This window comes from Bipolaris zeicola, assembly GCF_000523435.1.
Source record: "Bipolaris zeicola 26-R-13 unplaced genomic scaffold scaffold_34, whole genome shotgun sequence".
In the NCBI taxonomy this organism is placed as follows: Eukaryota; Fungi; Ascomycota; class Dothideomycetes; order Pleosporales; family Pleosporaceae; genus Bipolaris; species Bipolaris zeicola.
The window spans coordinates 143583-166092 of NW_006912083.1; the positions used below are offsets into that span (position 1 = coordinate 143583).

The following is a 22510-nucleotide window of genomic DNA, read 5'->3' on the forward strand; positions in this document are numbered from 1 at the left end:
CTGACACGTGATGATTTGGGTACCTTTCAAGCCACGACCTAGTACTACACCTTGTTCAACACACCGCAAACCCCAGTAATACTGCCTTTCGACGATCACTTGTCTGCTATGTATACCAGAATCATCTCTGCGCTGACCAAGACACTGGGCACCTTGCCGCATCTCCGATAGTAACCTCATAGTATACTTCTGCTGGATACGCGCGCTTCCCGCAAAATGGTATCAATACGCAGAATAGTCAATCTTGCTTGAGGCTGTGACAAATCCGCCTATCTTGAACTGATATGTTCAGTGCAGGATTGCAGCCCCGCAACCTATCTTCCTATCTTCCCGTCCCACGGCATATGATATGGCAACACAAGTGGGGTAGACGTGAACATATATCTCAGGCATTGGCATGCTACGGTCCCCTACTCCTATCTAACTTCCCAAAGTCCTCGTCCAAGATCAGTCGATTTCAGGAACTACAAGTCAAGTATCTGCTATGTCTCCTCCAATCCAGACCGTCCCCGCCCGCCGTGGAGCAGCAACGGTAGTCAAAGCCGGCAAGAAGATTAAGATAACCAATACCCACGGAAACCAAGTAGTCGATACCTGGGCACTCGCGCTTCCCTCTTCAGCCCTCACGACCGCGTCTTCCAAGGTCGAAGCAGCACTTTACCCAAACGCAACCGCCGACTCACCGACCAAATACTCACCCGTTGCCAATGCCGCCGCCAGTGCGCCTGAATACATGTCTATGTGCCACTGCCGCGCAACGTTGCTAAAAGTTACACCTGAAGTGGGTGATGTGATGGTCAGTCAAAAAAGGGCGCCAATGGTAAAACTGGTAGAGGACACAAGCCCTGGTGTACATGATACTTTGATTGCGGCGTGCGATAGGTGGCGGTACAGCGAGCTGGGTGTCAATGAATACCATGAAAGCTGTACAGACAACTTCTGGGACTCCCTGTACTCTCTTTCTACCTCATCATCTCTTTCAGGTGAAGAGAAAAAGGGCCTGGAAATGTTGCAGGGGAAGTTGGGAAGCAGGGTGCCTGATCCTTTCAACTTGTTCATGAACATTCCCATCACAAAGGAGGGTGAGGGTGCCAAGCGGGGCGTGAGCTTTGAAGAGCCAAAGACAAAGCCAGGCGATTACGTAGTTTTGGAGGCGCTGCGGGATGTAGTTGTGGTGATGAGTGCATGTCCTCAAGATGTTCTGGCCATCAATGGGAAGAACCCTGTAGATGCTCATTTTCAAATCTTGGGCTGAACAAGGAGAAAACAAATTGAGTTCCAATGTACATATCATTACACATAATGCTTGCATGTCCGACACGACAATCAGGGTCCCTAGGGCCGCAATGGTTGGTGGGTGTCTGAATGCGGCACTAGCGCACATGAGGCGAACTGCCGCTTGGCGGTGGGGAATATTTTTTGGTATCGATAGGTAGCGCCTCGAACTTTTTGCCAGCCCTTCCCTCTCGAAGCGCAGACCGCGTCCACAACCCCAACAAACCCGCAGTCGCCAAAATGAAGACCCAGTGGAAGGACATTCCCGCCGTGCCTACGAGCCAGGAGTTCCTGGACATTGTACTGTCCAGGACCCAGAGGAGGTAGGTTACCCATCCCATCTGCATCTGCGCAAACCACACCCGTGCGCCGAGATTTGCGCTTTCAAGGCGCCAGCTACATACTACACCGAAGAGCAGACAGCTGACGAAAATTTCCTTAGACTGCCCACTCAGATCCGTGCGGGTTTCAAGATTAGCAGAATTCGAGCCTTCTATACACGAAAGGTCAAATTCACATCCGAGACATTCGTCGAGCGCCTCACCACCACCATCGACGCATTTCCGCGCCTGGCGGACATCCACCCGTTCCACCGCGATCTCTTGAACACCCTCTACGATGCGGATCACTTCCGCATTGCTCTTGGTCAGCTCTCGACTGCAAAGTCGTTAATTGAGACGGTTGCGCGTGACTATGTGCGTCTTCTCAAATACGGCCAGTCTCTTTTCCAGTGCAAGCAGCTTAAGCGGGCTGCGCTTGGTCGTATGGCCACAATCTGCAAGCGATTGAAGGATCCTCTTGTCTACCTCGAACAAGTTAGGCAGCATTTGGGTCGTCTTCCCTCGATCGACCCCAACACCCGTACACTCGTCATTTCTGGATTCCCCAACGTCGGCAAGTCGTCCTTCTTGAAGTCCATTTCTAGGGCCGATGTCGAGGTCCAGCCATATGCTTTCACTACCAAGAGCTTGTATGTCGGTCATTTCGACTACAAGATGCTTCGCTTCCAAGCGGTTGACACTCCTGGTATTCTGGACCATGCGCTCGAGGAGATGAACACTATCGAACATCAGTCCATCTGCGCCATTGCTCATCTCCGCGCCCACATTCTCTACTTTATGGATCTCAGTGAGCAGTGTGGTTACTCGGTTGCTTCGCAAATCGCCCTCTTCAACAACATCAAGCCTCTGTTCGCGAACAAACTCATCTCCATTGTCATCAACAAGATCGATCTTATGCGTCCCGACCAGCTTGATGCCGAAACACAGGCTCAACTACAGGGCATGCTCAAGTCGGGTGAGGTAGAGATGCTGGAGCTTTCTTGCAGTACTACTGAGGGTGTCATGGCTGTGCGAAACGCAGTCTGCGATCGTTTGATTGCTGCTCGTAACGCAGAGAAGCTCAAGGCTGGAACTAACAGTGCTGGTGAGCCATCTGGCCGTCTTGGTGAACTGTTGCGCCGAATCCACGTTGCTCAGCCATTGGGTGGTGTAACACGCGAGACCTTTATCCCAGATGCAGCACTCAACAAGAAGAAGTACGACAAGGATGACCCTGATAGGCCAATCCTAGAACGTGATTTGGAAGAGGAGAATGGCGGAGCTGGTGTGTACAACATTGATCTTCGCAAGAACTATCTTCTTGAGAATGATGAATGGAAACATGACCGTATTCCCGAGGTGTTCAAGGGCCAGAACGTCTACGACTTCATCGACCCTGACATTGAGGCTAAGCTTGCCGCGCTCGAGGCTGAAGAAGAAAAGTTGGAGGAGGAGGGTTTCTACGACTCGGACGACGATCTTGAAGACGCAGAGGAGGCAGACTTCCGGTACAAGGCAGAGCTGATCCGCGAGAAGCGGCAACTCATTAGGAACGAAGCCAAGATGCGCAAGAGTTTGAAGAACAGGGCTATTATTCCCAGGACAAAGAAGGCGAAGCAAATGTCGCAAATGGAATCGCATCTCGAGAGTCTTGGATACGACACTACAAAGGTTGTCGAGCGTGCAACGGCTCAAGCAGAAGCACGAGGACGCAGCTTGGCTCGTTCACGATCAGAGGCTCCCGGTGATGCCATGGATATCGATACACCCAAGTCTGCGCTTGAGCGTGCGAAGAGCCGTGGTCGCAGCCAGAGTACCAACAGGAGGAACGACGGTGTTACGGATGCCGAGGCTGCTTCAAAGGCGGAGAAGCTGGCCAAGTTGTCACAGAAGAAGATGAACAGGATGGCCAGACAGGGTGAGGCCGACAGGCACCAGACTGGCTCTCTGATCAAGCACTTGGTAAGTTGTGATTTATCTGAGAGTACAAGAGCATCTACTAACAACAGTCTAGACTGCCGGCAAGCGTGGTATTGGAAAGACCAGCCACCGATAAGCAGACTTGCAATGTTCAGCGTTGTTGCATTATTGGTTTGCAGGCTGGGAAAAATAATGGCGGGCGTTCAGGATGCATTAGATACCAAGTCGTTGTCTGCAAAAGCAGCGTGGTAATCCAACCCTTTGTTGTCAAATTCAGAGTAGTATTTATGTACACCATTTATGGCAAGCGCCTAGGTGTCGTAGTTGCCCGTATGCACGTGATTCAATCCTTTCTGTAGTTGAAGCCTCTTCATGTAACTTTCCAGCATGCTTAACACGGGAACAAGGCGACGGGAAGCGTGATCGGACCACGGCTATCGTCTAGCTCTATTCCGAGTCGCAGTTGAGGTGGACGACAAGGATAGGACTGCTCCGCTTGCCAGCGTGTCTTGGCAGCACCACACCAATCTCCCTAGAACGGACAGGATATGCACACCGCAAAACCCTGGTCATTTTCGCGTCTGACAGTGCAAATCCTAGGGAAAAACAGACAGAGCCATGGAAAAACTAGAGGAGGGAAACGAATGACAGCATCTCGGAACAAGCCGTAGCCACTATGTGCAAGTTCAGGGACGACGTGGATGCAATAGGGCGATGCAGGTTGCGAACTCAACAGCGCCAGGTCGGAGGACCCGACACCCTGCACGATGTATTGGCTGAGACGGCTGCGCATGAGTAAGGGCATATGTTTGCAATGTAAATTTGGGGGCAGTGTCGGGACGACGGCGGCTCTGGGTTGGGGGCCGTTATGGGCGTTGTACCCACCAATGGACGCCTAACGGGCCTGGTTGTCATCGTGCTGCTTGGATGAGGCAGCACTGCCCTCCTCTTGGTGTAGGGCCTGTAAAACTATCTCCCGGACTGTCTCTAAGCTCGCGGTTGCGCGTGGTTTGGGATTTCGCTGTCTCAATCTCTCGGTACCGTCGTTGTCGTCGTCGTCGTCGAGAACGCTACAAAAAGTCAGATCTTTACGGCATGTTGATCCTGGCGAGACAGAGCTTACTGGCGCTCGCATGCGCAAGCGCCGTCATTGCGACTCCTACACGTACGTGGGATTGTTGTTGGATATTTTGGCAAATAATTCATATACTGACGCGCTACCAGCTTCCACACAGGCGGATGCCGTTCTCACTCGCGACCTCGCAATACGGCAAGACACCATTGAAAACTGCGCAGAAAACTACACAACGAAGAATGGACTCGCATTCAAACTATACTGCCAGCAGAATGCCCCTCTGAGCGGTGAGCACCAGAATGTGTCATGTCTTTCGACAGGGTCTTTGGCTGACAGACGGTAGACGCAGTTAGAGAAACAACCGGGGCGGGAGTCTGGTTTTATACTGCGACTTGGGATGAATGTATGGAACACTGCTCGCGCTTCTCAGGCGATGCGTGTTATGGTATGACCTGGACTGTACCCGGCAACCACTGCTGGCTGAAAACGAGCAATGTTTCCACCGAAGCCCTTACACCCGCACCAGAAGCAATAACCGCTCTTCTCATCGACAGGAACCAGATGAAAGGTTACGACACCAAGTGCCCAAATGCAGACTTGTCGGACAAGCCTCTTCCAGGCGTCGAGGGCATAACATATACGACACACTGCGGCAAAGTAATTGACGAGCCACCACGCTGTTTCGAAGAATTCGACTGCTTCGACTCAGACTACCGCGCCTTTTACCACACCGAAACCCTCGAAGAATGCCTTAAAATCTGCACCGGCCTACACCCCCTCTGCCGCGCCGTATCCTGGAACCCAGATCTCACCGCGGGCTACGCAAACTGCAAGCCCAAATACGGCAACTCACCCAAATTCATCAGTCCCACGGCAAAACAAGGCGTCATCCACGCCGCCGAAATCGTCGAATTCGACATCCCAGACACAAAGTGCCCAGAGCAAAATACATATCAAGCCACTGCCGGCGACAAACCGCGTTTCGACATTCACTGTGGCAAGACGAATCCCGGACGCAACATCACGAACCTCCACACGCACAACATGACTGCTTGCATCGATGCCTGCGCCGCAAGCGACAAAGGCTGCAAAGCCGTCTTATTCTCCTCGACCCTCGACAGCGGCTACAACAACTGCTACCTCCAAAACACGTCAAGCATAATCTCCGACCTCTCCACCTCCACCTACGCCGTTCTCGCAGACAGCGACGTCCCTTCCTCTTCACCTTCAAACTCTTCTTCCCCTTCTTCTTCTTCTTCCTCCTCTAACCCCTCTTCTTCCTCTTCCTCCTCCAGCAGTGGAGGAAGCAAAGCCTGGATCGCCGGCCCCGTCGTTGGCGGCATCGCCGTCCTCGCCGCCCTCATCTTCGCAGTCTTTTGGTGGCGCAAACGTAAAGCCAGCAAGGAAGGTGCGGTTGAGAAAGATGCTCAGAATGCGGCGTATGGGTCTGTGCCTGTGCATGATGCGGAGCAGAGCTATTATCGTCAGGATGGAGCACAGGGGGGCAGAGCTGAGATGTATACGCCTGGCCAGACGAATGAGTTGCCGGGGAGTATCAAGTATGCGCATAATGCGAGTGAGGCGCAGGAGTTGCCGTAGGTAGTGCGAGTTGGGGACTGAGGGTCGGTTTTTTTATGATTCGTGTAATAGTTTTTATGAAGAAGTTTTTTTTTATTTGCAGAAGGGAAGGGGAGCAAAAGGGGAGATATGATACCTTGATGATTTTTTTTTGCTGGCATTTGTGAAGCGTTTGGTTCGTCTGGTTTTCTTATATGTACGTGTGGTATGTATGGCATTTTTTTGTAAGACTGAAGTGGATGAACTTCTTTTTGAAGGAGGAGGAAAAGAAAGGAAGAATTAACATAACGTCAATTGCATAACTCATATCTATATACCCATCTATAACTCCATACCATTCTTCATAGTATTCAGACCAAAACGAAACCTACACACTCATCTTCATAGCAAGACTGGCATGCGGTTTATACCCCACAATCTCAAAGTCACTTTCCAGCCACCCATCTATACTCCCGCCGACATCCCTCTTAATCCTCAATTCGGGAAACTCTCTTGGCTCCCGCTCAACCTGCACCTTGAGCGCATCCACATGATCAAGATACACGTGGGCATCCCCCATCGTATGCGTAAAAGTTCCTGGTGTCAAATCGCACACATGCGCCAGCATATGCGTTAGCAACGCATAGGATGCGATATTAAACGGGACACCGAGTCCCATATCGCAAGAGCGCTGGTACAGCAGCGAATGCAATACTCCCCTCGGCCGCTCCTCTCCCTGCTTGTGTCCAGGGAAACTAACGTAGAACTGAGCAAACATGTGGCAAGGCGGCAGGGCCATTTTCTTGATATCAGCGGGGTTCCAGGCACTCAGAATAATCCTTCTGTCATACGGTTTATTCTTCAGTTTATCGATAATCTCGGCAAGTTGATCAACGCCTTCACCCGTGTAGTCGTGTGCGTGGCCTTTGTACTCTGCGCCGAAATGGCGCCATTGGAAGCCGTAGACAGGGCCGAGTTCGCCTTCTTCGTAGTGTGAGAGGCCGACGCTGTCGAGGTAGGCGCGGCTGCCGTTGCCGTCCCAGATCTTGATGCCGGCGTCTGATAAGGGCTTGCTGTGTGTGCTGCCGGCTATGAACCATAGGAGTTCGCCGATGACGGCACGCAGGAAGACGCGCTTGGTGGTGAGGAGGGGCAGGACGAGGGTGGGTGGTTGGGTAGGGTCGGCGGAGGGGCGTGAGAGGGCGAATTTCATTTGGGCGGGGAAGGGGATGGCGTAGGTGCCGGTGCCAGTACGGTCGGGACGGTGCTCGCCATTTTGGAGAATGTCGCGGATGAGGGAGAGGTATTGGTGCTCTTCGTGCGCGGGGTTGCTGGGTGGTGGAGGGGGGTTTTGAGTTTCGGTGTCTTTTTGGGTTTGGGGTCTTGTTTCGGGGTCAATCGCTGTGGCAGTCATTGTGACTAGAAGTGGAATAGGTGGGTTTGGTATGAGGGATTGTAAAATGTCTCTTTGTACATTTAGAATGCGGTCATTGAGCGCGTCGAAATCTCGAAAACGCGACTGCGCGATTGGTCACTTCCGCCGGCTGTATCGAACGTAGCCGGCCTAACTGCTTTCGCACCTTGTCACACAACGACCAGCACTACACAACCTAGAGCCATGGAGGAGCAAGCTGCTCACCACCTGCTGAACGTAGTAGAGGAAAGAGGTCTAAAAGTTGATTTGGACAAAATCCTCCTGAGCTTCGAAGATGCAGATACAAATCACAAAGCTGCGGCATGGATCGAGGAATACCTACACCAAGACACTTTACTGACCAGGGAGGAGTTGGAGCTGTAGGTGTGACAATGGGTTTACGCAGTATTTACTGATCTGAAGTCTAGGTACCAGACACTGAAGAAAAAGGGGCTGTTGCATCAGTATGAGGGCGAGGGTGGACCCTCGAGACCCATCCTGGACCACGAAATCGCCTCAGCTATTGAATCTCTGCAGAGCTCGACTAGTGCAATTGAGGCACAGTGCAAGGTGCTCGAGGCGCAAAAGGATGCGTTGATGAAGCTGAAGGCGCTTGACAAGCCTAACCTGGATGTTGAACATGCACGAAACGAGAGGAAGAGGAAAGAGGGTCAAGAGAAGGCAAGGTTGGATGTTTCTGTAAGCTGCCGCTTGAGAGGAAATAGCCCGGTACTGATCAATGTAGGTTGATGATGTTGCTACATCAATTACTGAGCAGTTGGCGGATGCACAGCGAGAGAGCGAGGCCGACAAGTCTACGCTAAAGAGCTACCTGTCGGAACGCTTTGCATCCGACGACCAAATTCTGAGCAAGCTGCCTGGACTATTATCCCAGATCATGACGGAGCCAGAAGTCAGCGAAGATGAAAGGTCGATTGAGCAGTGGTGCAAGGCTATTATTTCCTTCCGCACTGCTGAAATCAAGGCGCGCGTAGACACCATCTACCTGACCCACGTCGGTGGAGGTGGGCAAAGCGGGACTTCTGATGAACCAGAGGCGGAGTTCAAGGAAAGGAAAGCGGCGTTGCAAGCCGAACTGGAGGAATTGCATTCAGAAATTGCTTCTGTCGCGACCATGGTTGTTGAGCACGAGATTCGCAAGCCAATGGCGGATGTTAAGGAACGCAAGGACAGGAATATGAGGCAGGCGCGAACTGCATGGCTCAACTACGTAAGTGCCATTTTGGGCTGTGGCTGGGAGTCACTAACGCTGCCAGGTCTTGTCCACGCTTGAATACATGGGCAGACGGCTGGATACCGTTGCAGCAAAGACAAAACAAGACGACGAATTCCAACAAGCACTGGCACACGTACAAGCCGCAGCAGCAAAGCGCATGCCCGACATGGATGTGGCACCTGCACCGACACCTGCACACAAACGAGCGAAATCGTCCGTGGCAGCCTTCACGCCCATGGTCAAGCTCAGGCCCAACAATGCACTCGATCTGCCGGTAGCGCTGCAAGATGCGCTTCGACACGCCGGCATCTCGTTCAACCACGACAAGATTGAGAGCCTGCAGGACTCGCTGATGCAGGCTCAGATGGAACGCGGCAAGAAGCTGCAGGAGCACTATGAATCTTCGGCAATGGGCACGCACGAGAAGCTGGCGGAGCAGTCGAGCAAAGCGGACAGTGACATGGATGTCATCATGGCCGCTCTATACAAGCACGCACCGTTCGGGACGATCAGGCTGACTAATGGCAAAGTAGATGCACAGGTGAAGAAGATGGAGGCGGAGCTCGAGGACAAGGACCGGGAGCTGCTAGAGGCAGAAGGCAACGAGCTAAGCCTGAGCGACGCCAAGGTTCGGGCATTTGTTGCAAAGTACGGCAGATAGCAGAAATCAAGGTTTTGGCGTTGGGTAGTGTTGTGTTGTCATTGACAGGGTGGAGCTGACAGGACAGGCGCAACGGGGATGATCCAAGCGTGTGTATCAGCCAGCCAGGACGAGGAGGTGGAGGATGCGTCAACAATAACAACAACAACAACAACAGGCGCTCGTATAACAACGGCCACAACAACTGCCACCACCACAGCCACACCAAATCACCGGCTTGCACGCGTCAATTACCGAGCCCATGCAGCCCGGCGCGCGTGCTGGCTGCAGTGGATGGCAGTGGCACCGCTGGGGGCAGAAGATGGAGGGCGAGCGGTTCGGTGGGGTTGGACAGCAGTTGCAAGGCTGGTGGTTAGACCTCGGGCTGGTCGCTCTGGGTGATGAGGTGCAGGCGGCTATGGCCCTAAACAGACTAGAACCCCAGCCCCCCAAAGCTCCAGCGCGCGGCCCCTGTCGGAGCTGGCCTGTCCTGCCCTGCCCTGCCCTGCCCTGCCCTGAGCTGAGCTGAACTGACACTCCCCCAACTTTCCACCACCACAACCACACACACGCACCAAAGCGCCCATCCCCACTTCTTGCTGCCGGTTGAACCTGCGCGGCATGCTGGCGCTAGGTACCCGCAGAGACGCAGGCACTCCTTCACTCCATTGATCTCTCACCACCCCAACCCGGTAGCTTCCTCGCCCTGTCCTGCTGTTCACCATGGTCAAAGGAGAGCTCGTCACCCTCGGCGCGGCTGCCACCGCTCTCGGAGGCGCCTACAAGCTCGCCGAATTCCTCACAAAGGCCAAGCGGGTTCGTGATGTCGGTCCATCCAACGCCGTCTACGTGCGCATCATCGGTCGCGTCCGCTCTGATCTCGAGGAGGTGCGCCGTCTGCTCTCGGTCCGCGAAATCCACGACATCCTCGAGGCCAACCACGAAAAGTCCAAATGGGTCTACGGCTGCATGCGCGATGTGCGCGGCGCCCTCGAGAACATTGCGCCCCATACTGAACGCGTCGCTGGCGACATTGAGGACGGCCGCCGTGTTGGCATGAGGCACCGTGTTTACTGGCTGCTCAGCGAGAAGGAAAAGCTCGAGAACAGAGAAAAGGAACTCGCAATTGCCCACAACAGTCTTCGCGAGGTCCTCGGCTACTTGACCACTCTCGAGCCCATTGAAGAGCCCCACAAGCCCAAGCATTCCAAGAAAGACAAGGAGAAGAAGGAGGAGACGCACATCGACATTGAAATTCATCAAGAGGCTCCTCCTCCTCCACCTCCTGCTCCCGCCCATGCTCCTGCTCCTGCTCCCGCTCATGCCCACCACACTACCCACACGACGCACATTGACCGGGACATCTACATTGAGCAGAATGCTGGTGCTCCCAGGCGCGTTGAGGAACACCGTGATGTCTGGGTTGAGCGCGACCACCAGCCGCCTGCCCACTACCAGGAACACCGTGAGGTCTATGTCGATGAACGCGAGCGTGGCCCCCAGCACTACGATGACCGCGGCCGTGGTCCTCCCCCTCCTCCTCACCACCACGATGCCCACTGGGAACACCACGGCCGTGAGCCCCGCTACGAGTCCCACTACGACGAGCGCTTCGAGCAGCAGGACCACTACCGCTCCCAGTATCCCATTGAGACGCGCGAGACGTACCAGCAGAACCGCCTGTACCCGGAGCCCCTAGGCCGTCCCGCCGAAGCCTTTGAGGAACGTCTTCCCGAGCGCGACACTTGGCACCAAAGCAGCGCCCGCAACCAACGCCCAGGTCAGTACGGCCCCTACGGAGCACAGTATGCCGAATACGGTGCCCCTCAGCCTATTGGCGCAGCCCACTACGCCCGTAGGTTCAAAGGAGATCCAGGCTTTGGCGACGAAGAAATACTAAATCCGCAACCAGTGCCGTTGGACAGGAAGTACGCCGAACGCGAGGTGAGTGGTTACAAGGCTAGCTACCCTCCCCGCTACGGTAGCAAGCTCTAGATGTCAGCTCGAGGCTGACACGCGGCAGATGTGGATTGAACAAAAGGAGGACTACCGCTTCGATCAGTATGGGAACCGCTTGCCGGATAGGCTGTTCCAGCCACCTGTTCCTCGACCCTATCGCAGCCGCATGTGAAAATGGCATGCCTTCTTGGTTACGATCAAATCTCGTTTTCAATGTTATGAGCCTCTTTTGTTCCCCTCCTTAGTGTCTAAACATGCAACCCCCCACACACCACACACCCGAGCCCAATGTTTTTATGTAGTTGAAATTCAAGTTGATACCTCCCCCCCCCCCTTAATTATACGTTCCTCTTTGCTAATTCAATCATGTGTCATGTTGTTGTTGTCATTCAACCCTGTTGGCCTTTTTTTCCCGCTGGTTATGTCAACCAACATAGATGATAGTCGAATCAGATGCTTATCCCTATAGACCCTTTTACCCCAACATCCACCATATCGACAACACAACACCCATGGTACCCACCACACCCACTTACCACCATATGCAAAGGGCAAAAGAGACGTAAAACGTAACCTGTCTTTCCCCCATCCTCACTTCAAATACATATTCCCCCAGCTTAAATCCCCCCCTCCAAAAGCCATTCCGGGACTTGATCAACTTTTCCTCTTCTTCTTCTTCTTCAAAAAAACCCCTCCCACTTCTCATCAAGATCTCTCTTCTTCGAAAATAAAAACGAAATGGCCCACAGATCCCCCACCCACACCCTCCGCACCTGCACCTCCTTCCTCACCACCGCCACCTCGCCGTCCTGGCCCGGCCCCACCCACCGCACAACAATCAAACTGCTCTCCCTCGCCGTCCTGCTCGCAGCCACTCAACTTGGTCTCTGCGCTGCTTTTGCTCATAAGTTGTTGAGTATGCGATTGGAGGTTGAGTGTTGGGACGTTGATGATGATGTTGTTGCTGGGGGTGGGGTTCAACGAGGTGGTATTGGTGGTGGTATTGGTGGTGGAGGGAGTAGTGTGGATGCGTTGGTGGTGCGAACGAGGAGGTTACCGGTTACGTTTGTGAATTTGGATCGGTTGGAGGGGAGGGAAGAGGGGGTGAGTGGGGGGATGTGGTTGAGTTTGGGGGTTCCGGGGGGAGGCGGGGGGAAATTGTGAGTTCTTTTCTCTCTTTCTCTCTCTCTCTCTTTCTCACACACACACATACTTTTTCCTTTCTCTTTTTTTTCCCCCTTCTTAACATTCCGAGCAACTTTACGGGTTTATGGTTTACGGACTACGGTTTTATACGACTGGAGGTGTGGCGTTTAGGAAGAGAAAGGGAGTACAAGGCTAACGAGAGAAATTTCAGTGCGATCGTCGCGGCTCTCATCATTAACCCCATCTTTCTGGCTGTTCTTCTGGCTTGTTATCTTCGCCTCCATCTTGTCTGTGCGCATGTGACGAATCGGTGTGCCATGGGGCTTTCGGTGCTGCTGGGTGTGCATTTTATGGTTAATGTGGTGGGCATGTATTTGCTGGATGTATTTCCTGGGGCTGAGGTCAATCGGGAATATAAGACTTGCTGGAAAGATGATGGGGTGATGCGTGCGTTGGGGGATTGGGGGTGGTGGGCGAGGAGTGTTGTGGTTTGTGGGGCGGTTGTTGGGGTTATGGGGGCTTGCACGTAAGTTTTAATCTTTTTTTCTGGACATTTTGATATATATTGTTGGAAGAAGGGAGAAAGAATGGCTGACAGTATCACAGGATGATTGGGTATTTTTTCATGGGGCTTTTTGCTGCGCGCATGAATCGATTTGATCGAGAGCGCCCGATTGGACTGCAGAATCTTGCTCCTTCGAGGGGACCTATTGCGAGTGGAAATGCTGCTGATGGACACAATTCTGTGTCGAATGGTCCTAGTGCACCGCTTCCTGCTGCTTTCTCGATTAGCTCCCGGCTTCCTCGTCAACACAGTGCGGCGGAGCGGAAAGAGGAGAGTGCGAATCCTTTTACTGATCCTCGGAATGTGGTAATGTAAGACGAGGGGAGGGGGTCATGATGTGGTCTGAATGAGGGAAGAGCTGGCCATGATGGGTTGAGGCGTTACGATGGGGTTACATTTTGATTTTGATTTTGATATTGGGTCATGGTTAAGAGCGTCACTTGTCACATCACATAGTCTGGTATCAACGGGACTGATCAAGACGCTCAATTCTCAAATTTAGTTGTTCTACTTTTTCCAACCAGATAACAGTGTCGAGTCCCTGGAAAAAGAATTTCAACGTAACAAGTCCAACGTGATGTGCATCTTGGTCTTTAACAAAGGAACAAAAGCCCCTTTATCTGTTTCTTTGGTGTATTGTCCCCGAGTAAAGTATCACCTTTGTCCCAATCCATACTGATTACCCAACTTCTCTGCCACTCCCCAAGATCCATTTGACTCGAAGTAACCTCCTTCCTAATATCCAGCAAAAATGGCAGAAAATACTCAAGACTCCCCCACCACCCAAATAGACACCGACCACATCCACACCTGGCTCAAAGAACCCCTCCTCGAATTCAGTTACAATAACTTCGACCGCCAAATCCAAGTCCGCGAGTACCTCAACATCACCACCACCAATCCCGATGATCCTGCACACTGGCTCGAATCCAACAGTATTGACACCGTCCTCGCCTTGCTAACCCTCAAGTATCACCGCAACGATGTCTACATCTTACCAATGTATCAGGGCGGTATATTGTACGACATTGGCGGTCACGACGCCGAGTACGTGTTTGACGAGAACCCCGACGAGAGCTTCAACGGCGACGCACTGAAACCCGTGCAGGATAGAAAGCACAGGTGGATCATTGTACCTGTCAACGAACAGAAATTTCAGAAAGAAGATTTCATGGAGCTATCCAGAGCGATGGGCCAGGAGCAGGGCAAGAACGGAAGCAGAGGCAATGATGCGGCATCCAAGGATATGATGGCAAGTGGTGGCCACTGCGGTCTCCTTATCATCGACAAGCGCAAGAAGACTGCGCGCTGGATAGATGGCAACCTCACTCTTACACCCAGCGAAAATAAGCCCGGTAGAATGAAGATCAACCATATGTTTGTAGCTGGTGCCGTGGCTGCAACCATGGTCCGCGGTGTCGAACGTGTGCTGGGACTCGAGCATGGAGCATTCCATACCAAGACTATCAAATACGTTCCTAATCAATCAGAGCATAATGCTTTCAAGAGCGATGGCGGTGCGAGTTGCGGACCATATCTTATTGCGTTTCTGGAGTACGTACTGAGTAAGAACGGGCGCCTTGCGAATGTCGATAATGTTTTCAAAGTGGAGACTTGGAAGAGGAATTGTGAGGTTATGGCGTTTGATTCGTTGAAAACGAGAGTGCATATGCAGGAGATTATTCAGAAGAAGAGTGAGAAGTTAAGCGGGGAGAAGGAGCCGCCGTTGAAGATGTCGAAGGAGGTGTATGGAATTTTGAAGCCCAAGGTTCTTGGGACGCTAGTGGCGGCGAGGTGGAGGGAGTGGGAGGGGATGAGGGATAAGGTGGATTTTGATGATTATAAGTTTGGGGGTGGGAAGAGGAGGAGGGGACGGGGGCGAAGGAATGAGGGTAGTAGTAGTAGTGGTAATGGTGGAAGCGGTGGATGCGGCTCTAGTGGAGGAGGAGGAGGAGGAGGAGGAAGAGGAAAGAGTCCTAGTGGGGGTAATGACGACAATGACAGCGGTGGAGGAGACAGGAACGAGGGACGAGGCATCGGTGACAACGAAGCAGAGGAAGAAGCACGCATCGTCAGTCTAATCGAAACAGACGAAGAAGACATCCTCGACAACGACTTCCCCAACCCCGCGAACCCCGCAAATCCAGCATCCAAAGAGGTTCTCCGCAGCATAATCCGCTCTCAAATTTGGAACTACGTCGGCATACCCACAAAAGACGGCGCCTACCTCCGCGCCCTCGAAAGTCAAAATGAAGCCGCAAAAGCGATTGAATCCAGCAACTTCACTGGACCCGCTCCCAGTATCACCCCCGAACCCGTCCGCAGACGCGCTCGCAGACCTTCTCCTAGAACCATCCCACTCCCTGCCCCTGCCAGCCCTGCCCGCATCTCCATACTCCGATACCCAGAGGGCGTAACCACCGCCCCCCGCGACTTCGCCTCCACATCCGAAGTCCCCTCGAAAACTCTCCTTCTCTGGCGCCTCGCAAACATCGAACGCATCAACGCCTGTCACCTCGGTAGCAAAGCCGCCGAAGACGGCATCTCCGTGCGTGCAATCCTACAAACGCTGTCGGGCGTAGATTTCGAAAAGGAGCCGGATGAGCGGTTGAATCAGATCTGGATACACGATCCAGAAGTTTTTACTAGGGAGGATCGGTGTGGAAATTTGCTGCCGGGCATTGTTGCGCGGAGGATGAAGGAAAGGTATGAATTTTTTGATATGGAGAATTTACCGGCTATGCGGGGGGTGAAGAGGGGGATTGAGGGGGCGAGTGGAGATGGAGATGTAGGAGGTAGTGTTGGGAAGAGGGCCAAGAAGCAGACTGTAGAGCGTTTTGAATAGTTACTAGATTGGCAGAGTTGATTAGGACGTACCTTTTAGATCTAGGGATACTGTGGGGTTTGGAAAGAGGATTGAAGAATGGGGATCAGTAAACGTATCTGCATCTTTGACTGTAATAAATTTAACGCTGTACTGATTGGGGAAGCGAGAAATAGCTGTGATGCATGACTATAGTGTGCTAAGAGAGTTTACGACCGCGCCTGTGGACTGCTTCTAGGTACTTATTTTAACGGACGCCCTTCTCTATGTGGCAGAAAACGCGGTGAGCCGAAACCAACCAATCAAGCACAGCATCCTACCAAGATATCTGCTGGCCATGCGCTCTTGTTGGTTCATTCTGGCCCCCACGAATTCAGCTCTATCGTGCGACGTGTTTGCCATACGCTAGCAAGCCAGGCGTCTCGCTTAATAGGCTGTCAGCTAGATGAAACCACTGCTGCAAGCAGGCGGAGGCAATACTTATAATCGATCGATTCCCCAGGTTAGATTATGAGGCCCCAGAGGACCCTTGGTGACTTGCACAGCCACCCCAGTTTTGACAGGCTGTGTTAACGAATTAAGTACATATTTGGTAGCCTCGCCCATTTGTCAGCTTCGTCCTGTCTTATGCTTTTCTTACACGTATAATCATCAGTTTTTGCGACAAACTATCTTCGACCTAATGAGCCATGGAATATTCGCCAGTCCATAAAGAGCCGATCCCACGAATTTCCACTCCTACGGAAGATGACAAGCACCGGAATCACCCATCAAGACCATTATCCACTTCATTACGACACTGGAAGTGGGAGCTTGCCACATGGCTGCTAGGGACGACTGCGCTCGGTGCAATCATCGCCCTACTCATTGTGTACAGAGATGAGCCGCTCAGGAATTGGACCGCTGGTTTCAGCTTGGCTACCACTATCGCCGCTCTTTCGCAGGTCGCACAGTCCGCGTTGCTTGTTTCGGTATCATCCTGCATCGGCCAACTTAAATGGTCGTATCTGCGTAATGAGCGTTTAACGCTCGATATCAGTAGGTTCGAAGAGGCTTCTCGCGGGCCCCGAGGAAGTCTCATGTTACTTTTGAGCACTCGTCCGTAAGTCTTCCTCCGCCTGCCTGCAACTGGATTGCTAACAAGCTCATGACGTAAGACATCTAGTGTCCGTCGGAGCAATCGCGACTATCTTACTGCTTGGCTTTTCGCCGTTTACTCAACAGTCGGTTACAATTGAAGTAAAGAGTACCAACAGTACCTTCTCTTCTACAGGTCCTATCATAAGCCGCTCAGTACAATATGTCAATGACGCCACCAATGCAAGTTTTGCGGAATACGACATGGAATCCCAATCCACAATTGCTATCATGTGTCAGTGTGCTGTAACTTACTTCTGTTGTTAAGCTCATGGTAGTCAGATCATCCACACATGTCTAAAGGCATACTTGCGGGTATACTTGATGATGTTTCAAGCCCTTCGGATGTCATAGGATCCTGCCAAGCCGAAGCCTGCACCTGGGCACCGTATCAAACGCTTGCCGTATGCTCTATCGTTGAAGACCTTTCAGCAGACGGAGTCATGAGAGATCCTGTATTCGATGATATGGACGATTCACCAATGTATTCTATCGGTCCAGAGTCCTGGGACCGGAGTCAAGCGGGCGTTAACCTACCTGAAACATTCTGGATGAACACACAGGTTGATTGGCAGGACCCGGATTTCCGTGTAGCGAATCACGAACCCCTACGGAACATCTCATCCACATTTGTTGCCTACTATCCTCCTTGCGATCACAACGGCAAACCAAGAGCAGATTGGGCAGGTCAGAGAAATGATGCAGCTAACTGGCAAGGGTTCTCAGGCACCCTTACTTTATGTCTTCAAACGCTGAAGTCGACCTATAACTCGACAATGCAGACCGAGATCATCGACACGCAGATTGATCTAGACTGGCAAATAAAGCCAGGAGTTTCGAACGGTAGTCAATACCGGTACTGCGTTACGGGCAAGGACAACGAAGAATATTGCGTGGGCGATGCAGACATCACGGAATGGGAATTTCTGATGGCAAAATCACTTACCGGTGCAGCTGCTATATATCCTAACGAGACCGAACATGGATTTACCGGTCAATTTGCCCCAAATATTGCCACGGATGTCCTTGGAGACAGTCCAGCGCACTGCAACGGATCGGTTGAAGGAGGCTTCGAAAAAAGGATGAACAACATTGCCATCTCGATGAGCAACGCGTAAGCTACGCCTAATCCCTTTCCCATCTACTCCATACTAACATGCCGACCAGCCTTCGTACCGGGAGTAATGCAGTACCCCTCAAAGGAGTAGAGTGGAACAAAGAACAATTCTTCGACGTCACTTTCTACTGGATGGCTCTCCCACTCGCGATATACCTTACCATAACGCTTTTCCTCTTTTCCACCATTGTTACTTCGAGTAAAGCTGATACACCGCTGTGGAAGTCTTCGCCACTCGTTTTAATAGAGGCTATGGATCCGTCGAATCGTATGCAGAGCTTAGATGAAGTAGAGTCGGAGGCGCGTGGCACGTGTATAAAGTTGCAACATACAGGTGAGAACTGGCATCTGCAGAATATGCAGGTACCTAGTGTAGCTAGGGAAGATGTTATTTAACCCGTCCGCTTGTTAGTACTATTGAAATGTAATATTTATACAAGGGGGTGCTACATACTATGTATCTTCATTTATCTGTGGGGTACAACTATTACTTTTTTCTTCTCCGCACGTGAGATGCATGCGCTAGTGTTAAACAACGAGATTAAGTTTCGGCAACGGGGCGTCGCACTAAATCATGCTTGCTGAACAAAGTTATTTTTTTTAATTTGGTATCTTCAAGAGTAGTAAACTAAGCGAATCGGAAAACAGGGACATGACATGCGTTTCTAACCAGCAAGAGCCATGACCTTGGCCAAGACAGCGTCATCACTAAGATCATCACCCTTAATCTGTTCATACGCTGGGGCAAGAATAGTGTTCTGGATCTCAGTGTACTTGCCGTTGCTAGCAAAAATCAGCTCGCCGTGCCTCGACTTATCAACCATCAAGTAAGCAACTGCGCGAGCTACTACGTCAGGTGTCTGGCAGTCATGGGAGACGGCGGCGAGTAGGTTTTTCAAATCAGGCAAAACTTGGGTTGCCGTCCATGAAGGGGCAAGAGTGTTAACGCGAATAGGTAGTCCAGCTACTTCGACTAGGCGCGCAAAACTCCTGCCGAAACCTAGAACACCGGCTTTGGCCGTAGCTGCGAGGCGCTGTCAGTAGGTTGATCTGGACAGGATCGGCGAGTTGGGTGTGGCTTACAATAGTCGACTGCGCGAACGGGGTGCAGTCCCGTGCTGGACCCCATGATGACAATGGATCCACCTTCCGGTTGAGTCTTGAGGTAGTGAGCAGCAATCGTGACAGTCTTGACAACACTGTCCAAGTTGATGTCTATTGTGTCTTGATTGGGCTCGATTGGGTCGCCATTTTCGTCGACCTCGAGAGCCAGGTAGTTTGCGCGCGGGCCAATTCCGGCATTGGCAAAAACAAAGTCGATTTTGCCATGCTTCTCCTTGGCAGTCTTGAAAAGCTTGGTCAAGTCTGCCCAGTTTCTGACGTCGGTTTGGACAAAGTGGCAGTTGGCGTTTGACGCCGGTGGTGGCTGAATGTCGCCGCTCACAACTAGTGCGCCTAGAGACAACAGCAGCTCGACTGTTGCCAGACCAATGCCAGAAGACCCACCTGGCAGAGAGGTTAGTTGTGTCTGGCTTCAAACTCTATGATTCGGTGGAGCGCTAGTTACCCGTTATGATGGCGACTTTGCCCTGAAAGCCGGTAAGGTCGGAGTCATTGATTTCAAAGGAAGCCATATTGTGGATAATTGTGTTTGATGCAGGTGAGCGGATGTGAGGATAGACAACGGGAGATCAAAGGAAAGATATGCAACCAACTCGGACCATGTCGTGTATGCACGAGCAGACTGATTTGGGTAGCACAAGCACAGGCAAAGCAAAGCTGCTGCCGCCCCGAGGCCAGAAACGTTTTCTCAAACATAGTCGAGAGACCAGTAGGAGAATTTCAAGGAAGAGGTCCAGATTGGGATGGTGGCGCCGTCGGAGACCCAGTTTAACACGGCAGAGCAGGAGGCGACCCGCTTGCCATGTGCTGGGAATCCTGGGCTAGCCCGTTAGGTTCACAGTTTTTACATCGTCATGGTGTCGCCTGCCTGCTCCCGCACCGTTTGTAATCACGGTTCACTCTTATCCTGATATCTCAAAGCCATATCCTGGCTTACTACGAGGGGTCTCTCGTGGTGCACCCTAGGTGTGGTGGTGAACGCAACTTGGGTGGAACTGTCCTTCCGGCACCAGAACCGCCGAGCCCGCTTGGGAACTGCGCAGGTCAATGCCCACGGCCCGATTGAGCGAATTGCATAAGATCTACATGCTGATGTCCCAAAACAACGGCATTGCAAACCCTGAAAAATCCGAGATATATTCGAGAAGCCATGGTAAAGTTCTTCAGGGGAAGACTCGAATATATACAAAGAGCCAATCATGATGGCTTCAAAGGAGCTGTTGCATACGGCATTTAATTTACGCGACTCGGTGGTCGAGATCACGCCGTTGTGCTACCATCTAGCCGGTCCGACACCTCTGGGTCCTGCCGTAGTTGCCGGAGTCGAGTGTCATATTGAGAGTAGTCAGGTTCACTTTAGGAAAGATTTTCGAAGCTTGGCATAGTAACGTCTCAGGCCTGGAAGCGACTTTGCAATGCATGTTTGTCTGGGCAAATGCTCTCGCGTGGAGACAGGGGCAGGATGGAATCAAAACGGCTCTTACGTACCATATTAGCGGACCCAAACCGTTTGTCTTTGTTGATACATTTTCTGGGGAGCTGCTCCATACTCCTTTGTATCCGCTTTTTCTTTGGTTCTGTCAGTCTTCTGTCTCTCTCACGCTCATTTACGTCAAGTTGCAGCCATGGCGACCGTTCCGGTGGCCGGTGATGGCGTTGCACTTCTCTATTGCGCTATTGTATTGTTGGCGTTGACCTGGGTCACTTTCTTCTTGCGTGCTGGAGTGAGGATATGGAGGAAAGCATGGGGTATGGACGACTATTTGATGTTGCTTGGTATTGTAAGTCTACAGAACCAGCCTTCAGTACAAACTCTTACTCACCGATATTTCAGCTTCTTTTCACAGTCACTGCCGCCCTTTGTATAGTATGTTGCTTTTACGGGTCTGGGCAATTCTCTCGTGATCTGCCTCCCGCGACCATGGCAATAGGAATAAAGGTGAGTATCCGAGGCATCCGCCAATGACGACAAGACAGTCTTGTGACTAACTAAAACAAAGCTCTTCTACATTGCTGAGTATTTCTATTGCGTCAGTGCCATGTTCATCAAGCTCAGTGTTGCTGTGGCGCTACTACGTATTGCTGCCACCCGAGACTTCTTCAAATGGGGACTATGGGTTCTCATGGGCTCCTGTATCGTTGCTGCGCTTGTGTTCTGTATCGGCATTGCAAACATCTGTGAGTAAATGCGAGATTCGGGGCGACGAAGAAGTCTTACTGATTCAACCAGGCCATCCTATCAACACGTTATGGGGAGAATCCAATGGTGTATGCAATCTCCAACTCAACACGAACGTCAGTTTGTTCTACTCGGCTATTGAGATTACCGCAGACTTCAGTCTCTCAATCTTGCCAGCAATTCTACTATGGAATGTACAGATGAAGACCAGGGTGAAGGCTTCGGTTGCAGTAATGCTCGCACTTGCTTCTTTGTAAGGCCCTTGCATAATGTCCAGTCACATGGCCCTATCTAACTGAGCTTAGTGCCTCGACAGCTACAATTGTCAGACTCAAGTACCTCACCCTCTATAGCGATCCCGGCGAATTCATGTTCAGTACTGGAAAGATTGGCTTCTGGTCTCTTACAGAAGAAGGCATCGGCCTTATTGCCGGATCTCTCCCAGCGCTTCGCCCTCTCCTCTCCCTTCGCATCCGAGTAAGTGTAGGCTCGAACACACCCGGTGCTACATCAGGGAGGGCATACAATTCAGGGTCTCACCATCTGCAACCACCATCACGTTCGCGCGGGATTCCCATGGATAATTTTCAGACGCTTGGCGACAACGACGATTGTGACAACAGCGATGGAGATAGCCAGAAGAACATTATCAAGGAAACCAAGTTTTCTGTCACAACAACTGCCACTGGACCTAAATCCAATCCGGTGATGCCATGGAATGCGAACCAGTAGAACTATGTATAGCCGATCACAGGTGGAGAAGATGAACTAAGGGACCATGGGCTCTGCTTGCGAGCGAGCAGCAGGATACTCTCGTATATCTCGCACCAGTGTTGCTAGCAGCCACGCGGGAGTCATTATCCCGCAGCTATGTGGCATGCATCAGCCAGAGTGGCAAGGACTGTAATCATCTTTGGTGGCAGGTTACCCGAGTCTGACAGACCACGGCTAACGTACTCCACCAGTAAGCTGGCCACACCAGTAAGCTGGCCGCCCCACCAAACCTGACCCAGCGCTCTACAC

The 22510-nt window shown here is 51.9% G+C and overlaps 13 protein-coding genes across 13 annotated transcripts; 11 read left to right on the top strand and 2 right to left on the bottom strand.

The window, feature by feature from the left end:
* Positions 1 to 484: 484 nt before the first annotated feature.
* Positions 485 to 1255, top strand: COCCADRAFT_34843 (uncharacterized protein; the record flags this gene model as incomplete). Its single annotated transcript, XM_007711803.1, has 1 exon — positions 485 to 1255. The coding sequence occupies one exon, from the start codon at positions 485 to 487 to the stop codon at positions 1253 to 1255; it is 771 nt and encodes a 256-aa protein (XP_007709993.1).
* A 260-nt stretch (positions 1256 to 1515) lies between these two features.
* COCCADRAFT_90162 (uncharacterized protein) lies at positions 1516 to 3651 on the top strand (the record flags this gene model as incomplete). The annotated part of the gene is made up of 3 exons (XM_007711829.1): positions 1516 to 1598; positions 1718 to 3557; positions 3610 to 3651. 3 exons carry the CDS (start codon positions 1516 to 1518, stop codon positions 3649 to 3651), a joined length of 1965 nt encoding a protein of 654 aa, XP_007710019.1.
* A 959-nt stretch (positions 3652 to 4610) lies between these two features.
* Positions 4611 to 6189, top strand: COCCADRAFT_3138 (uncharacterized protein; the record flags this gene model as incomplete). The annotated part of the gene is made up of 3 exons (XM_007711777.1): positions 4611 to 4680; positions 4740 to 4877; positions 4934 to 6189. 3 exons carry the CDS (start codon positions 4611 to 4613, stop codon positions 6187 to 6189), a joined length of 1464 nt encoding a protein of 487 aa, XP_007709967.1.
* Positions 6190 to 6535: 346 nt separating this feature from the next.
* On the bottom strand, positions 6536 to 7561 carry COCCADRAFT_3139 (uncharacterized protein; the record flags this gene model as incomplete). Its single annotated transcript, XM_007711778.1, has 1 exon — positions 6536 to 7561. The coding sequence occupies one exon, from the start codon at positions 7559 to 7561 to the stop codon at positions 6536 to 6538; it is 1026 nt and encodes a 341-aa protein (XP_007709968.1).
* A 204-nt stretch (positions 7562 to 7765) lies between these two features.
* Positions 7766 to 9459, top strand: COCCADRAFT_90125 (uncharacterized protein; the record flags this gene model as incomplete). Its single annotated transcript, XM_007711830.1, has 4 exons — positions 7766 to 7941; positions 7990 to 8260; positions 8307 to 8792; positions 8839 to 9459. The coding sequence occupies 4 exons, from the start codon at positions 7766 to 7768 to the stop codon at positions 9457 to 9459; spliced, it is 1554 nt and encodes a 517-aa protein (XP_007710020.1).
* Positions 9460 to 10161: 702 nt separating this feature from the next.
* COCCADRAFT_3141 (uncharacterized protein) lies at positions 10162 to 11569 on the top strand (the record flags this gene model as incomplete). The annotated part of the gene is made up of 2 exons (XM_007711779.1): positions 10162 to 11382; positions 11462 to 11569. The coding sequence occupies 2 exons, from the start codon at positions 10162 to 10164 to the stop codon at positions 11567 to 11569; spliced, it is 1329 nt and encodes a 442-aa protein (XP_007709969.1).
* Positions 11570 to 12135: 566 nt separating this feature from the next.
* Positions 12136 to 13423, top strand: COCCADRAFT_24412 (uncharacterized protein; the record flags this gene model as incomplete). Its single annotated transcript, XM_007711793.1, has 3 exons — positions 12136 to 12557; positions 12755 to 13069; positions 13150 to 13423. 3 exons carry the CDS (start codon positions 12136 to 12138, stop codon positions 13421 to 13423), a joined length of 1011 nt encoding a protein of 336 aa, XP_007709983.1.
* A 436-nt stretch (positions 13424 to 13859) lies between these two features.
* On the top strand, positions 13860 to 15953 carry COCCADRAFT_90121 (uncharacterized protein; the record flags this gene model as incomplete). The annotated part of the gene is made up of 1 exon (XM_007711831.1): positions 13860 to 15953. One exon carries the CDS (start codon positions 13860 to 13862, stop codon positions 15951 to 15953), a length of 2094 nt encoding a protein of 697 aa, XP_007710021.1.
* Positions 15954 to 16229: 276 nt separating this feature from the next.
* Positions 16230 to 16418, top strand: COCCADRAFT_90147 (uncharacterized protein; the record flags this gene model as incomplete). Its single annotated transcript, XM_007711832.1, has 1 exon — positions 16230 to 16418. A coding segment is annotated over one exon (189 nt), but the record flags the coding sequence as incomplete, so codon positions are not given.
* Positions 16419 to 16621: 203 nt separating this feature from the next.
* Positions 16622 to 17038, top strand: COCCADRAFT_34850 (uncharacterized protein; the record flags this gene model as incomplete). The annotated part of the gene is made up of 1 exon (XM_007711804.1): positions 16622 to 17038. One exon carries the CDS (start codon positions 16622 to 16624, stop codon positions 17036 to 17038), a length of 417 nt encoding a protein of 138 aa, XP_007709994.1.
* Positions 17039 to 17620: 582 nt separating this feature from the next.
* On the top strand, positions 17621 to 18582 carry COCCADRAFT_90217 (uncharacterized protein; the record flags this gene model as incomplete). Its single annotated transcript, XM_007711833.1, has 2 exons — positions 17621 to 18183; positions 18237 to 18582. 2 exons carry the CDS (start codon positions 17621 to 17623, stop codon positions 18580 to 18582), a joined length of 909 nt encoding a protein of 302 aa, XP_007710023.1.
* Positions 18583 to 18851: 269 nt separating this feature from the next.
* COCCADRAFT_24415 (uncharacterized protein) lies at positions 18852 to 19820 on the bottom strand (the record flags this gene model as incomplete). The annotated part of the gene is made up of 3 exons (XM_007711794.1): positions 18852 to 19210; positions 19270 to 19692; positions 19754 to 19820. The coding sequence occupies 3 exons, from the start codon at positions 19818 to 19820 to the stop codon at positions 18852 to 18854; spliced, it is 849 nt and encodes a 282-aa protein (XP_007709984.1).
* Positions 19821 to 20933: 1113 nt separating this feature from the next.
* COCCADRAFT_90205 (uncharacterized protein) lies at positions 20934 to 22219 on the top strand (the record flags this gene model as incomplete). The annotated part of the gene is made up of 5 exons (XM_007711834.1): positions 20934 to 21089; positions 21143 to 21247; positions 21309 to 21486; positions 21539 to 21740; positions 21793 to 22219. The coding sequence occupies 5 exons, from the start codon at positions 20934 to 20936 to the stop codon at positions 22217 to 22219; spliced, it is 1068 nt and encodes a 355-aa protein (XP_007710024.1).
* Positions 22220 to 22510: the final 291 nt, after the last annotated feature.